Source organism: Natrix helvetica (genome assembly GCF_964273705.1).
Source record: "Natrix helvetica genome assembly, chromosome: Z".
Lineage (NCBI taxonomy): Eukaryota > Metazoa > Chordata > Lepidosauria > Squamata > Natricidae > Natrix > Natrix helvetica.
The window spans coordinates 93,357,625-93,373,416 of NC_138554.1; the positions used below are offsets into that span (position 1 = coordinate 93,357,625).

General features: G+C 35.5%; 1 protein-coding gene across 8 annotated transcripts in view; it reads left to right on the forward strand.

Annotated features, from left to right (window-relative positions):
* THRB (thyroid hormone receptor beta) overlaps positions 1–15,792 on the forward strand; it is a 234,447-nt gene that overhangs the window by 211,956 nt on the left and 6,699 nt on the right. For 7 of the 8 annotated variants that reach the window (XM_081932906.1, XM_081932904.1, XM_081932908.1 and 4 more), the window contains 3 exons: positions 2,922–3,127; positions 7,662–7,808; positions 12,788–13,046. In XM_081932906.1, coding sequence (XP_081789032.1) covers positions 2,922–3,127; positions 7,662–7,808; positions 12,788–13,046 — 612 coding nt within the window. The remainder of the gene's footprint in view (positions 1–2,921; positions 3,128–7,661; positions 7,809–12,787; positions 13,047–15,792) is intronic. The other variant, XM_081932910.1, reaches the window with a different exon arrangement.

The window sequence follows — 15,792 nt, forward strand, 5'->3', positions numbered from 1 at the left end:
AAAAAATTCAGAGCCTAGATTTTCTGTTAACTCTTGAAAAGATTATGCTTTCTTCTGGCTAAAATTATTTTAAGCAATATTAAGGAGATGAACAATTTCTATCACAGAATTGGGGAGATTTTTGAGCAAAATCCTGCAGAGGAAGAAAAAAAAATCAAGCTTAAAGATTTGGAAAAATGGGAAGTTGGATACTGTTGCATGAGTCATCCTGCAGTTGTTTGTTTTATTTTTAGCCAGAAGGAAAGGGAACACTATTTCACTTCTAAGAAAATAGAATATATGACTGCAAAATTAACTCTTTACAAGGTTTTATTCCCAAAGTTTCTCAGCAAATTTGCAGGAGCATCTTAATTGATGTAAATTGGAATAATTATAATTAAAAATTGCAGCCTCAGCATATTAGTCTTAATGGATTACAAGAATATAAACAGTTAAAGGTCTTATTAAAAATATTAAAGTAATCAATTTGTTCAATGCTCATATATGTGTAAAGAGGTGTATAATTGTTTAAATACACATTAAAAAATTCCAAATACTTACCTCATGAATAATTAAATTGCAACATGATGTCTGTATATTATCTTAATGTCTCAGATAATATACTTACAAATACTATTTGGTGAGCAATATAAGAATGGGACAGTAGCACTGTGCTTAACAACTGTCTGGGTACATCTAAATATTTAGTAGAAGATGTATGCTATTTTTGGTACTGCTTTGCTCTGATCAACAGGATTTTACCTAGATGCTTATGTCTATTCTGATTAGCAATGCCTCTTCAGTTAGGTTAAGTTAGGTTTTTCATATACCTCTCCTTTTTCCTTTTAATTTCTTTTAATTGTGTGATATAGGTTCTGAACCATTGAGTAAAAATGATTGGACATAATAATTTTGGACAGCATATTTTGACACAGCCTTTTTTTCCTCTAGATTTCCTCTAGATTTGGATAAAAGATTAATGGTAAAGATGCTTTATCATTTAGTGATAAAGAGAATTAGAGTTACTTTTTTAGGGATATGTCATGATCACAAATCATATTTTGTGTCCTCTACTGTGTTATGACATATAACATCATTTAGACTTATATACTACTTCATAGTGCTTTACAGCACTCTGTAAGTGGTTTACAATTGCCCCCAACAATCTGGGTATTCATTTTTACCGATCTCAGAAGGATGGAGGGCTGAGTCAATCTTGAAGCATGGGATTGAACTCCAGACTGATCATCCCCTTTCCCAACCTCTACAATGGCTAACCTGCCAACCCTGGAGAGTATTTCTCACACTAGGCTCTCTGGAGAATGACATGTCACTGAGGCAGGCTAAAGACAGATTAAGATGGAAACGAAGACCTCCACCATGAAAACATTTCTGAAAGGAACCTGAAAGAAATTAGCAACCTGTAGCGCTCCAACTGGCCTGACACAGGACCACCCATCTCAGATAATAATTGCTTCTGCATATCTGTGGCCATTTCTCCTTTGGCTCCTAGAAAGAACAAAGCGCTGTTTAGCAGACTTTTTTTTTTTTGTCTGGTGTATATATTAGTCCCTTGTGAAAGTTGTACTGTGAGGTTAATATTCCTATCAGTAATCTCCCTATCCTAACCGCTATGATTGTGGGGGATCCCACTGCAGCATTGCTGCATTTGCTTTCAAGGGCATTAGCAGTTTTCCCCAGCAGCACAAAAGGGCAAAGATCACTATGGTGGGAAGCATTAAGGAATCTGTGCTGGGGCAAGGGCACAAAGTAGGAGAAAGGTCTTTCCTTCTCCCTCAATAACACAATAAACAGCAGAATAAATCATTGTTCATACTTTCATGTGAAGGAAGTGACTCTTCATAGTTTCTCCAGTCTCCAGCAGAATAGAATACATCTTCACGATATGGGAAAGACCTCATAGATGTCTTTGTCATATATTCAATGGCTATATAAAGGGAAAGTTTGTACTTGAGGGTCCTCTATATGACAGTCAATCGATGGTTAACCAGGATTCTTTATGTGGTTGAGCCCTTCATATATACACAAAGCAGAACTTTCATGAAGGCTCTTTCACCTTACCCTTACAGTCAAAGTGATGGCTGTAGTAGAATAGTTCCATGATATATATGTATTTGTGTTACAACCCCTGGTATGCCCAAATATGGAGGGAGCTCACTACTCCCCCTTTCTGTCCTTCAGCTCATTACAGAGGACCATCCAGGCAGAAAACCATATTTTTATTTTTAATGTGGCAATGGCTTAGTGGCAATTACATCGGCCTAATATGCAATACAGCCCTGGTTCGATTCCCAGTAAGGGTATGGCTATACTAGTCTCACTTTATTTATTTATCAGCACAAATACAACACAAATATAAAAAGGCAACATTAAAAATAAAAATATGGTTTTCTGCCTGGATGGTCCTCTGTAATGAGCCGAAGGACAGAAAGGGGGAATAGTGAGCTCCCTCCCATATTTGGGCATACCAGGGGTTGTAACACAAATACATACCTATTTCCCTGGCCTAGTTGATAAGGAAGAGAGCCTGTGGCTTAGTGGAAATTACATCGGCCTAATATGCAATACAGCCCTGGTTCGATTCCCAGTAAGGGTATGGCTAGCTGATGAGACCTAAATAGGTTGAAATAGATCTATACTAGTCTCCCTTTATTTATTTATCAGCACAAATACAACACACACACACACACACACACACATGTATATATAATTTTTCTCTATGAATTTCCATGATTTGGAATTAACTTGATTTTGAAGGATGTGCTTGATTAAATATAAAAGCTCCAGATTTTGTCCTGGCTAGTTATTCTGCTATTTGTCCACTACCAACATAGATATTCCTGAATTATCAAAAAAGATATTGACATCCATATAAGAAACATTTCTAGTCTCCTTTTTGAAATATATTCTTTTCTCATTAGTGGTGTTGGATGACAGCAAACGACTAGCAAAAAGAAAACTGATTGAGGAAAATCGGGAGAAAAGACGTCGAGAAGAAATACAAAAAACAATAGGAGTGAAACCAGAACCAACTGATGAAGAATGGGAGCTTATTAAAATTGTTACAGAAGCACATGTGGCCACAAATGCACAAGGAAGTCACTGGAAACAGAAAAGGAAATTTTTGGTATGTACTACAACAGTTTAGAACTGCCTTTTCCTGTCCAAATGAGATCAGTGATGAAAGTGCACATCATAGTAAATGTATTTGCTGAACATTCATAGGATGTATTTTTGCCATTTTGATGGGAAAAAACCTAAAATCTATATTGTAGGATTAATATAGCTACAAATAAGCAAGGATCTCAACATCCCTCCTCCAAACTGAGGAAAGCAAAATTAAGTGCAGCCATTCGCATTTTCACCCCATTCACCAGCACCCTTTAACTCCTTCCAGATATAAATGCTACCATAAGGTTTGCATGGGTAGGAGTCCATTGCCCTCTGTATCTGAACTATAAGATTGCATGTAAAGATTCTTAAGGGTCCCTGATATACTGGCCCTCCATTCATTTGTTTAATTGTGTTTTAATACCATCTGTACTAATGCATCATAGTGTAAGGCGTTGAGTAGTAAATTAATAATATAGCATACTTATTATATGGAGAAAAGAGTTTTGTTTAACATGCAGTAATTATTTTTTAAAATAGAACACAATAGATTATGAACACATGGTTATTCCTCACATAATTATTCCAATAAGTAAACAAAAATCCTTAATAGTAATCATCTGATAAAACTCCATGGAAACCACTGATGTCATTGGGACTATTGTAGCGTATGAACTGTTATTTTTTTTATATTCTTACGCCAAGTTCTAGTATTCAACTATTTTAATTTAATAGAGATCAAATATTACAAATTATTATCCTTATCCATTTTATATTTTTTAACTTAAAGATAATTTCAAGTTATAAGAGCTCCTCCAACAGGAAACAGGTTTAGTTTTGAATAACGTTAGAATAATATGTGAATCATCAGTCCTTACTTTTAAAAAATGAAATATATTGTATTTCTGGAGCTTTCAAGCATTCCATAGTTTTTCCTGTTAGATGTTTGAGAGAATTTTAAACCAACCAGGCAAACTTTTTTCAGGTCCATAATCCTTTGGGCTAGAGCAGAATAAAAGAAAAATGGGTAGAAGCAAGGTTAAAGAAAATAAACTACATTAATTAAAGTATATTTAATTTTTATTAAACTTATTAAACTTTAATATTTAAAGTTTATGATCTTATATGATTATTCCCAATTTATTTACAATTTTTCCTCCTATCATAGTAAAAACACTAATTCAAAATACCTTTGGAGAGAATCAACAATCTGAGGTTGTGCACCTTCTAATCTAAATGGACAAAATTAAAACAACATGCAGTGGTTCTAGTCACTTTTAAGTGAAAAATGAAGTGTTCAAATTAGGGGTTATCAAAATGATTTTCCTACATTAATTACATTAAAGAGGGACAATAGCAATAGGTTATTTTGCTCCAGGGAGTAGAACCTTAATTATATTAAATTATGAAAAGATAGTTTCCATTTGACTGTTACAAAATGTTTCCCAATGACAACCCATTATTTCCAGAGGATATGTACCAGTGGTGGGTTTCCAATTTTTTTACTACCAGTTTGCTCGCACCCGCGTGCATGTGCAAAAGTGTCCGGGCAGGTGGACGGAGCCTCACCTGCCCAGGCCAAACCAGGAGCAACCCACCTCTGATATGTACTTAAAGCAGTGCAATATATTATCAGCCAATAGTGGAGGCAATACAAATATCCTTTTTTTTCTTCAAGTGTGTTTCCTGTTATCTCAATTCAAGATCTTCCATCTGGACAATCATGGTGCATTAAGGAGAATGCTAAGAGATGATATAGCATGAAGCAGCAATCTGCTCGGCTTCAGTTGGACCAGCAGGTCTGCTGTGGAACTATCAAATTCTGTGTCATTGACTGGACTGGTTTGGTTGTGAGGGACATCAGAACTCCAACTTTCACTGTCACTCTATTTTCTCTGTTGTAACTAGATTAATCAGGCAGACATAGAAAATGGAAAGCCCTAAAATGATTACCCCATCCTTGGCTAAATAAAGTTAATTGGAACTATAATTGAAAATATGTGTCTCTTACACTTCTTTGGCCTGTGAAATGAGGCATTCCCTTTCCAGTGGCTCATGTTCCTAACAAAGCCCTGGTTGTTTATTTCATCTCTTCACATAATATTCTTAGAATAGTTTACGGTTCCTAAACTAATTCCCAGAGCAAAATTTTCAGCAGCTAGATTGGCTGTCAAAACCACACACAAACAAATCTGTTTGCTGCCCCCTAGTGGTTAATCCATCAACTCATATTAATAAGGAATAAATCATTCCATAAATGGAATTAAAAGAAGTAGGAAAAAAAATAGTAGTGTATGGAATAACCAGCTCATGTCAGTTGGAGGAGCTAATTTAGAGTATTTGTTTAAATAATTTATAAGTTTCTTATTTTCATCTAATTGTAAAATCATATAACATAGAGACATATGTGTCACATAAATAAAGAAATACACTAAGTATACTAATTTAAAATTAGTGTTTATAGCTGTCAATAGCAAGATCAGAAAAAACTGGATAAATTGTTTTTTACAAGGTGACATAATTTCAGTGACCATAACAGTTACCCCTCATCTTTCAGCCTTTCATTTAATAGCCTTCCAAAGTTATGACAGCTGTGAAAAAAAGTGATTTATGATTGATCTTTACACTTACTACCAACAGTGTTTCTACAGTCATGTTTTCAAAATGTGGGTAATTTGGGCACTTGGCAGCTGACATGAATTTATGACAGTTGAGGCAGCTTGGGTCACATGTTCACCATTTGTGAGCTTCCTAGGAGACTTCCATCAAGCAAAGTCAATGGGGAATCTGGATTTATTTAATGATTTGCTTAAAAACCACAGCAAAAAAGGTTGTAAAATTGGGCACCACTTAATGACTGCATTGCTTAATGACAGAAATTCTAATCCAAAGTATTGTAAATTAACTACTAATATAATCCATATTACAATTTTAACTCATAAATACTAAATGTTAACATCATAAACCTTTATGGGAACTTTTTTATGTGCTGAAACATATGTATATCCATGTAGAATACAGATTTTTTGTGACATAAAAATAAATTAAACAGTAGGCTCTACATCAGGTAATTGATTACTGCTAAAAGAAAATTCTGTGTTAGAATTATCAGATTCATCCATAGTGTACACTATTTTTATTTTATTTTGATTGAACCATCTCACATGGTTATGTATCAGCTTTATTAATTTTAACTACTCAATTATTTCAATTTGGATTCCGAGTACATGAATTCTAAGCAAAACCACATCTAGTGCTATTCGAGTGCAGAAATTATTTTTGAATTGAACTCTACAATCAAACCTTAATCGAGCAATGAAATTGTTTGTTAATAAATATTTGAAATTTTAGAAGGATCCTAAAAGGAGAAAGTGAAGTTGCATTTCTGATCAATCCTGAGATCCCATATGGAATAGGAAATTGGATCCAGGGCATCCAACCAGAACATCCTGTTTAAGGACATAATACTGGCTATGAATATGTTGGAAGAGTACCAACACTATAATTATATTTATTTTAAATATAAGCTAAAAATTCCAGAATAGGTATGCTTCCTGTGTTGCAGCAGAATACTGCAGAGCCTTTTGTGCCTTTGTGCTTTAGTGCTGCAGTCTTTTGGGAAGACATCTGAAGAAATTAGAATTGACTTCTCAACAGATGTTGTCAACTTTTCTTGTTTCTTCTAATTTTAATTTAGACATAGCCATAGAATTGCAAGCCACTTTTCTTTTCCAAGTAATTAGAGTTGATTGAGTGATTGATGGATTGATTATGTATCATTAAGCCAGTGTCGATTCTTAGCAACTACAAAGATTTTCTCCATTATGATCTGTCCCCAATCTGGAATTTCAGGTATTCCACCAGTGTATCTTAATTTAAATATCAGGATATGGAATGTACAAGTTATAAAGCTATAGGTTAAGTAACAGGAAATAGAATCTTATATTACTTTGACCTGAATCTCCAAACTTAAATTCCATGTCCAAAAGCAGTTAACAAAAAGTTGAAAGTTCTTACTGATTCCTTTCCTATCTATTTATCTTTTCTGTCAGTCTATTCCAACTGAAAAAACACTCTTCGTTTGCTTTCAGTGAATAGGAGTGCCTCTGATTTAAAAAAAACAAAAGGAATAACAATTCATAAATATATAAATATCTATATACTGTATATACATAACAAACATGAGAAATACAATTTATAGAGTTAATATGGGCTATTTTTTTAAGTTTCAAGGGAAGAATATTTTTAGAAGCACTATGGTAGACTTAGGTCCTCAGATTTAGGTTTTCGTATATAAGTTGCCACACTATTTCCTTTATTTATTTTTTATTAGCAAGTAGTAATTACACTTGCAATATACATAGATTATTACACAAATAAGCACTGGTATCTCAAAACATATGTATGTGGATATAAATTTATCTTACATAGTAGCCAAGACTTAAAATCAAGCAAAATTAAGTTGCCAACATTGCACAAAGTTTTAAAAAGAATCCATATTTATGGTAAATAAATTACATTCTTACAATGTTTTTGTTTTCTGTTGTTAGCCAGAGGATATTGGACAAGCACCAATAGTAAATGCCCCAGAAGGTGGGAAAGTAGATTTAGAAGCTTTCAGCCAGTTTACAAAAATTATCACACCAGCAATCACAAGAGTGGTGGATTTTGCCAAAAAGTTGCCTATGTTCTGTGAGGTATGAATTCCTTTTCTATTTAATTTGTTTTGGTTTCTGGTAGTATTTTTATTGTTGATATTATTGTTGTTGTTGATAGATGTTTTGCATTACCTTATAACAGTTCAGAACAAAAAGAAAGAAAGATTATAGTCCATGTTGTGCATAACAGGCACCGAATACAAGTGGGCTAAAATAAAGCATCCTTTGACAGAACAAGTTAGACTTTTTCTTAGAGTGATTTTTCAGGCAGTAATAGGAGTATTTTCCCTCTGGATATCTCCCTGTCATTATACTTAATTCAACCTTTTCCCTTTTGGAGGCAATTTGAATAGTTTAAAATATCCAATATTAAAGTACCTGTAAATGGACAAAACAAATTCCACCAACACTCTGAAAAATGTCATTCGTTTCTTTTTGTTTCGTATCATCACATCATTTCCAGATGGCTTTCTGTGGCCCTTCCAAAGCCAGACATCAGTTTTGCAGCCTAAATCCTGAAATATTGTCTATATCTGGTTTAAAGTAACAACATGAATTCATTCAAAGGGCGAAGAAGTGCATTTATGATGTATGCTAGGATTTCAGAATCTTGTCTTACTGTTTATCAAGATAGGATCCGAAATCCCTGTGCCACTATGTCTCCTTAGAATTAAAAGGAAGTTATAAAAATACAAAAATGTATTTGCAACTCTTCCTTATCTAAGTGAATAATAATGATTCAAATCAAAATAGAATCTAATATGGAATAAACCATTTTTCAAATGTAGGTCCTATATAATTGAACAGCCTATAGTCATTTTGTAACAAGCTATAGAGCATACGTAAGAAAGCATTTCTTTTTCAGCTTATTTTTTGTGTACACCAGAGCTGCTGCCCTGAAGAGGGATCATTTTAGGGATAAATAATGTATTTTTGTCATGCTTAACATGCTGTTGCTTCCAGTTTAATAGCTTAGTATGGCTACTTTTTCTTTTAGTAAAACTATATAACTTTATCTCTGTTGCCTAAAAACAAGTGAAAAGAACCATCATCGCTGCAATCCAATTTCCCCCCTCATCTTGTTTTGCAAGCGCTTTGGAAAAGTAATTTTCTGGCTGTGGCTTCATATTAAGATCTCCTCCAACCCCCATTACATTTCAATGTAGAAAACTGCTTGGTGAACAATGGTAGCAGGCCATCATCCAGAATATTGTTGCTGCTATAAGATCCTGATCATATACTTCTTTGCACTACTCCCTTGCCTTGACTATTCTTTTTGAACATAGAGGTGGGAGAAAGGAATACATTCAGACTGATGCTGTTTTCTCTGTAGAAGGTGAAAGGGATGAGGACCCATAAATGAACAGCTTAATATGAAATTCATTGAACATAGAGTGTGCCTTTGGGCTTCTCTTTTCATATTATAATAAGCAAAGTGTGTTCAATCCAAATTGAGGCTATTTGCCCATTCCATACAGTTTTTGGATAGCTTTCATGGTATCTAAGATTAAATGCTTAAGTTTTACATTGTGTGGTAATGTCAGTTTGGATATGTCCACTTTGTTGCTTATTTATTTAATTTACTTACAGTTCAATAGCACAGTTGGAAGGGACCTTGGAGGTCTTCTAGTCCAACCCCCTGCCTAGGCAGGAAACCCTATACCATTTCAGACAAATGGCTATCCAGCATCTTCTTAAAGACTTCCAGTGTTGGGGCATTCACAACTTCTGGAGGCAAGCTGTTCCACTAATTGTTCTAACTGTCAGGAAATTTCTCCTCAGTTCTAAGTTGCTTCTCTCCTTGATTAGTTTCCACCCATTCCTTCTTGTTCTACCCTCAGATGCCTTGGAGAATAGTTTGACTCCCTCTTCTTTGTGGCAACCTCTGAGATATTGGAACACTGCTATCATGTCTCCCCTAGTCCTTCTTTCTATTAAACTAGACATACCCAGTTCCTGCAATCGTTCTTCACACGTTTTAGTCTCCAGTCCCCTAATCATCTTTGTTGCTCTTCTCTGCACTCTTTCTAGAGTCTCCCCATCTTTTCTACATCGTGATGACCAAAACTGAATGCAGTATTCCAAGTGTGGCCTTACCAAGGCATTATAAAGTGGTATTGACACTTCACGTGATCTTGATTTTATCCCTACTTGTTGCCCATCTCACTAACCAAACAATTCTGGACAGCCAACATGCATTCTTCAACTTTTCAAAAAGGGAGTCTTAATAGTACATACTTAGCATATCATATAATTTGCCTGTTAGTGGGATATGTGTGGAATAAAACAGCTTTTCACAGCCTACTCAACCTGAAAAGAAACATTTTCTGATATAATCCTAAACTAAGCATGTTAAAGTTTCATCGATTCCATGACTGATGATCTTTGCAATTGGGGTTGATATGAAACAAAACAAAAATGTTAATTTAAATGTCAGGAACCCTGACAATCTACTCTTCAGACTATATTGTTAAACAGCGTGTGGGGAGTAAAATTATCACCCTCCAGACCCTGAGCTGCCACTATCTTTAGCATAGTCTGCAAATTACCTGGATACTGAGAATAATAATTTAGCAATATAGAAAATATATATTCATTTATTTTACAACATCACTTTATATGACACTGCATTATTAGATCTATCCTTTAAGATATTTATTCCACATTGGGTGGCAATATTATTATTTAGGTGCGTTTCTGAAAGATGGAAACATGATCTAGAACATTTCAATAAGGAAATGTATAAAGCTCTGTGATTAAAGATAACTGGAAATATAGTGGTACAGATACATTTTTTAAAACACTCATTTGAAAGCATAGCATCTAGTACTAGATTGCAAAGAAACAGCACAGATGCTGTCTACTTTTGTTATGCTCCCCATTAGGAGCCCTATGTCACTGAACCTCACTGAAATTCAACTTTTACCCTCCAGGATGATCTCACTCAGGGAATTGCAGGAGTTTGCTGGATATAAGGTAGCCAATTAGAAATGTTCACTCCAATCAGCAAACAAGAGCAAGAGGAACATATAGCATTCATATTGTTAGAGAGAGTAAAAATGACAGTTTTCAACATAATAGCTTTAGCTCTGGTTTCTTACACTAGATATACACATCTCAAGATGCTTCTGAACCTCACAGTTAGTCCTCTATTGCTTTCATTCTTTCTTTCTTTCCTTCCTTCCTTCTTTCTTTCTTTTCCTTTCTTCCTCCCTCCCTCCATTCTTTCCCCCTCCCTCCCTCCCCCCTCCCTCCCTCCCTCCTTCCTTCCTTCCTTCCTTCCTTTCTTTATTTCCCTCTCTCCCATCTTATTGCTTCAAAATGTACTGCAATGCTTTTTAGTTTACATGGGAAAATGCATGGTTTGTCTGTAAGTTTGCACTAAAAAGCACTGAAGTACATTTTTAAGTATGTATAAAATACTGCCATAGAATACATAAGTTGGTGCCAAAAGCAGTGGGTATATCTCAAATAAATATAAAATACTGTAATTTCAGCTTTAAATGAACGGTAAAAAATGTAACAATTGGTATCTTAGCAAAATTAAGGATTGATTTTAGAATATTTTCCCTCAAACTGGCTCTTTTATATTTCAGGGCAGTATTCAATTATGTTATAGCCGTTTTGCCTACTTTCTATTATACTTACTTTCTATTATACTAATGAAAGAGCTAGCAAGCTGAGATTGGCCACTATCTGGTTATTTAACATTATTCATTTATTCTGTAGTTTTCACCTATTTTGTAAAATTCTACTCCTTTTTAGAAACGTATGGCACAAGGCTGATAGCAATAAGTATTGAAGGAATTGTATTAATTTTAAAATGATCTCAAATTAAATATTGATAATTTATCTCTCTATTTTCCTATTTTATTCTTTATTTCTATTTTGCCTCTTCTATATTAAGAAACAACATTACTTTCTTTGAGAATGAATATGGTTGTAGTATCTTTCACTATGACTCCCTTTCCAGTATAGATTATTTTGCCTGCTGTTCAGGAAAATCAATGTATAGCTCAATTAGGCTATCAGTAAACCAATCACTGTATTTCTCAAGCTGACAAATGAAGAAAAGAAAAGGAGGAGGAGGAGGAGGAAGAAGAGGAGGAGAAGATGGGGAAAATATAATATTTGTTTTTCCATATGAAGTTTTGTTTAAAAATATTTTTTATTTTACTTATTTTGTCATTTTCTAAGCCCACGTACTTGCCAACAATTCTTCTGTCATTAAGGTATGGCTTTCAATTTATGAAGGCAAACTTTTATTGCTTCTCAGAATGGTTTTGGCAATGCTAAATGTAATCACTACATCTGTAAAAGAAATCTCCCCTTCCTCACTGTACAGACAGAGGAAGAAAGCATTCATAATTAAAAAATAAATGTTGTCAAATGTAGCCACATAAAATGAGACTATTATTAGCACAAGTAATATGATTCATAAAATCAGGATGGTATGCATATCCTCTGAATATCCTGTTGATTTCTATTTCAAATCTATAGAATTGGCAGTTTATAAACTGGTTTAATAATAATGCTCAATGAAAAAATATTTTGAAAGTTGCCAACTTTATTCATTCTCCAGTCATCACCATCATGAATCCTAACAAAGATCAAACTTAGAAATAACTTGCAGATTGGCTTTTGGTCAGCAATCTATCATATGGGAGAAATTCCAGGTGTACTGTGTACACATCTGATATTTCTCTAAGAAGATCTTAAGCATTTTAAAAGTCTGAAATTAACAGGGTTTCTAAATGGATGGTTTCAGGCAAAAGATATTGCATAGCTATTTCTCTCTTTTTAAAAATTTTCTATGGAAACCAAGGTGAAAAGAGAAAATATTGTTAACAATTGTTTAAAGGGCCCTAATCTTCTGTAAATATGGCAGGGATTTTAGCTTCTAGTAAAGACTTATCTATGGGATCATAATGGGGAAGATTTGTTTCTATGTTTGTTTTTATTATACAGAAAAGTATTTTTCCTGTGGAAAAACTTATTCCACTTGCAATTATTTGCAGCTGCCATGTGAAGATCAAATTATACTTCTGAAAGGTTGTTGCATGGAGATCATGTCTCTCAGAGCAGCAGTGCGCTACGACCCAGAAAGTGAGACCTTAACACTAAATGGAGAAATGGCAGTAACAAGAGGCCAGTTGAAAAATGGGGGTCTTGGTGTAGTATCAGATGCCATTTTTGACTTGGGTATGTCACTATCATCATTCAACCTTGATGACACGGAAGTTGCTCTTCTTCAGGCTGTACTGCTGATGTCTTCAGGTGAGAGTGATTTTTAAAATATTATGAATCAACATCTTTACCTGTTAAGGATTCTGTAAATCTTCTAGAAAGATTCACACTCTTTCAAACATACGTAATAAAAAATTAGATGACAGTGTTAAAAATCATTTATTATACCATGCTGATTTCATGGCACTCAGGAACAGCAGATTTTCCTTGACGCGTTTTGTAATAGATGTCTTCACAGAAATCATGCTATTTCAAGTGTTCCATTAGAAAGCAAGGGGCCAATTTTTCCCTTTGTGGGCTCAAACTCTGTGATCTCTGGTTTATTTGATTTCCCTTCCATTGGTAATGATGATAAAAGAAAGGAATGGAACCACAGGGAGACAGTCCTTCAACAACTGCACTTCATTCTTAAAACATAAAAAACAATTTGTTAAATCCACAACATTTTTAAAAATAAAATCTATTATACGTGATTTTATAATAATGTGGATATAATTGACAGTCTATACCCCGTGATGGCGAACCTATGGCATGCGTGCCAAAGGTGGCACATAGAGCCCTCTCTGTGGGCACGCACGTTATTGCCAGCTGTTCTTCTGGTTTACGGCACACACATACACACCGACCAGCTGGTCTTCATGAGTGCTGGAGCGCCAGAAAACCTCCTGAAAAATGCCCCCAAAACAGGCAGTTTTTGGGGCCATTTTCAGGCCGCTTTTCGGGCCAAAAAATAGCCCTCAAAATGCCCTGAAAACAGCCCAGAAAATGGCCTAAAAAGGGCTAAAACCAGCCAAAAAACAGACATGCACGTGCCAGCTAGCTGGTCTTTGGGTTTCCGGCACTCCTTCACACACACATGCACAGCTGTGCACACACATTCTGGTTTGGGCACTCAGTGCCAAAAAGGTTCACCATCAATGATCTATACCATTCTTATCATGACCAAACTTTTAGAATTATTTTTTGTATTTTGCTGAATGTATTTTGAATTGCTTAAATTCTTTAGTGACATTAAATTGTGAGTGAGCACATAGGATTAACCGTATATGAAGATATGTGAGATTACTTGTAGTAGGCAAATTATCCACCATTTTGCTATGTTTTCTGTATCCTATTCTTGCTCCTTAGCAGAACCCAAGTTCTTGTCTGCTTGTGATTATGTATGAATATGGACCATAGACAAACACTATAGCACATAAAAGAATCCTGGGCAAAGCTTAACATGGTTGTTGTCTTATCTATAGTAGATCAAATAGGTATTAAGCATTTATTTCAAAATGATGTTGTGAATTTTACAATGTAGTCACCAAGGAATTAAAAATAAAATATTGGCCTTTGCTCTCCCCCCGCTTCTTTTTTTAAAAGGTTTTTATTGGTGGAATTTCAGGGGCCTTAAATGTTATTTAGGTCTTAATATATTGTTTGTTAGTCCAGAGATCAGTGTAGTTTGGTGGTTGGATTATATTCAGAATCTTCTCAACTCTGAAACTTTCATGTGGTCTGGAGTCTGTTGCTATCTCTCAGCTTCATTTTATCCAGTGACATGCGGTGAGGTTTATGGCTGGTGAGGCACTGACACAGTGGTGGATTTCAAATATTTTTAGACTTGTGGACTTCAACTCCCAGAATTCCACAGCCAGGCATGCTCAGTTCCGATTTAAAATGACAGCATTTGTTTTTCTCCTTTGCGAAATAAGTTTGCTTTTTTCTTCTTCTCCCTTCTCCCTTCCCCTCCTTCCTTCCTCTCTCCCTTCCTCCCCCTCTCTCAAACACACACACACACACACATACACACACACACACACACACACAAGTTGGATTGGACTATCTCTCCTACCCCCTTCCCTCACTCACTCACTCTCAAACACACACACACACACACACACAAACATTGGATTGGATATCTTTTCCAGTGGCTTGAAAGCAGCTCCTCTGCCATCCCCCCATTCCCCTGCTGCCTTCCCCAAACACCTCCACCATTGCAAATGCAGCCTGCTGTCTGGATGGGAAATGCCTGGAACGCAATAAAGCCCACCCACTCACCTCCTGCTGGCAGGCTGGGGTCTCTCGAGAGGAAAGGCAGAGCCTTCCAAAAGAAAGAGGCTGGGGGAAACTGTGTGTGCTACAGCATGGCTCTTTGCCTGGCTTCCGTAGATAACTCTGCTTAACTGTTTAAAAAAAGCCTCTAAAAAAGCGCCCTCTACTATGAGGCAGGAGAACTGCGTGCCTCACCTACGTCAGGAATTTTTAGGCTTTTAACCCTTGCTTAACTCGAGTGCTCGAGTGATCATAAAACCCCTAAAGTCAGACTAGGCAGCAACTAGCTCAGCTTTTTCCTTTTACATTTTTTTTCTTTTCATGATGAGAGTGGTGAGGCTGTGCCTCACTTGCCTCACCTGACTGCACGTCACTGATTATCCTTTTATTCTTTTCACAGAGCTCTGAGATAAATAATTCATATTGCTCTGAGCTCTGAGAATAAAAGTAGAAAAGTGAAGAAAGGGATGTAGTTCACAGGTTAATTGTAATGGGAAAAATTAAATCTTGACCGTGACTTGAGAGGCTGAGAAAAAAAGTTAACTCCTTAATCATAAGCAAAATTGCTATTCCAAAAATGTAATTATCAGTGAGTAAAGAAGAAAAGAACTAGTCTTGCAAGAGACTTATTTGCTTGTCATCCAACTGTTATAGCTGGTTGTTTTTGCAATGAATACTAAACAAAAGAAAGAATACCTCTCTCTCTCTCTCTCTCTCTCTCTCTCTCTCTCTCTCTCTC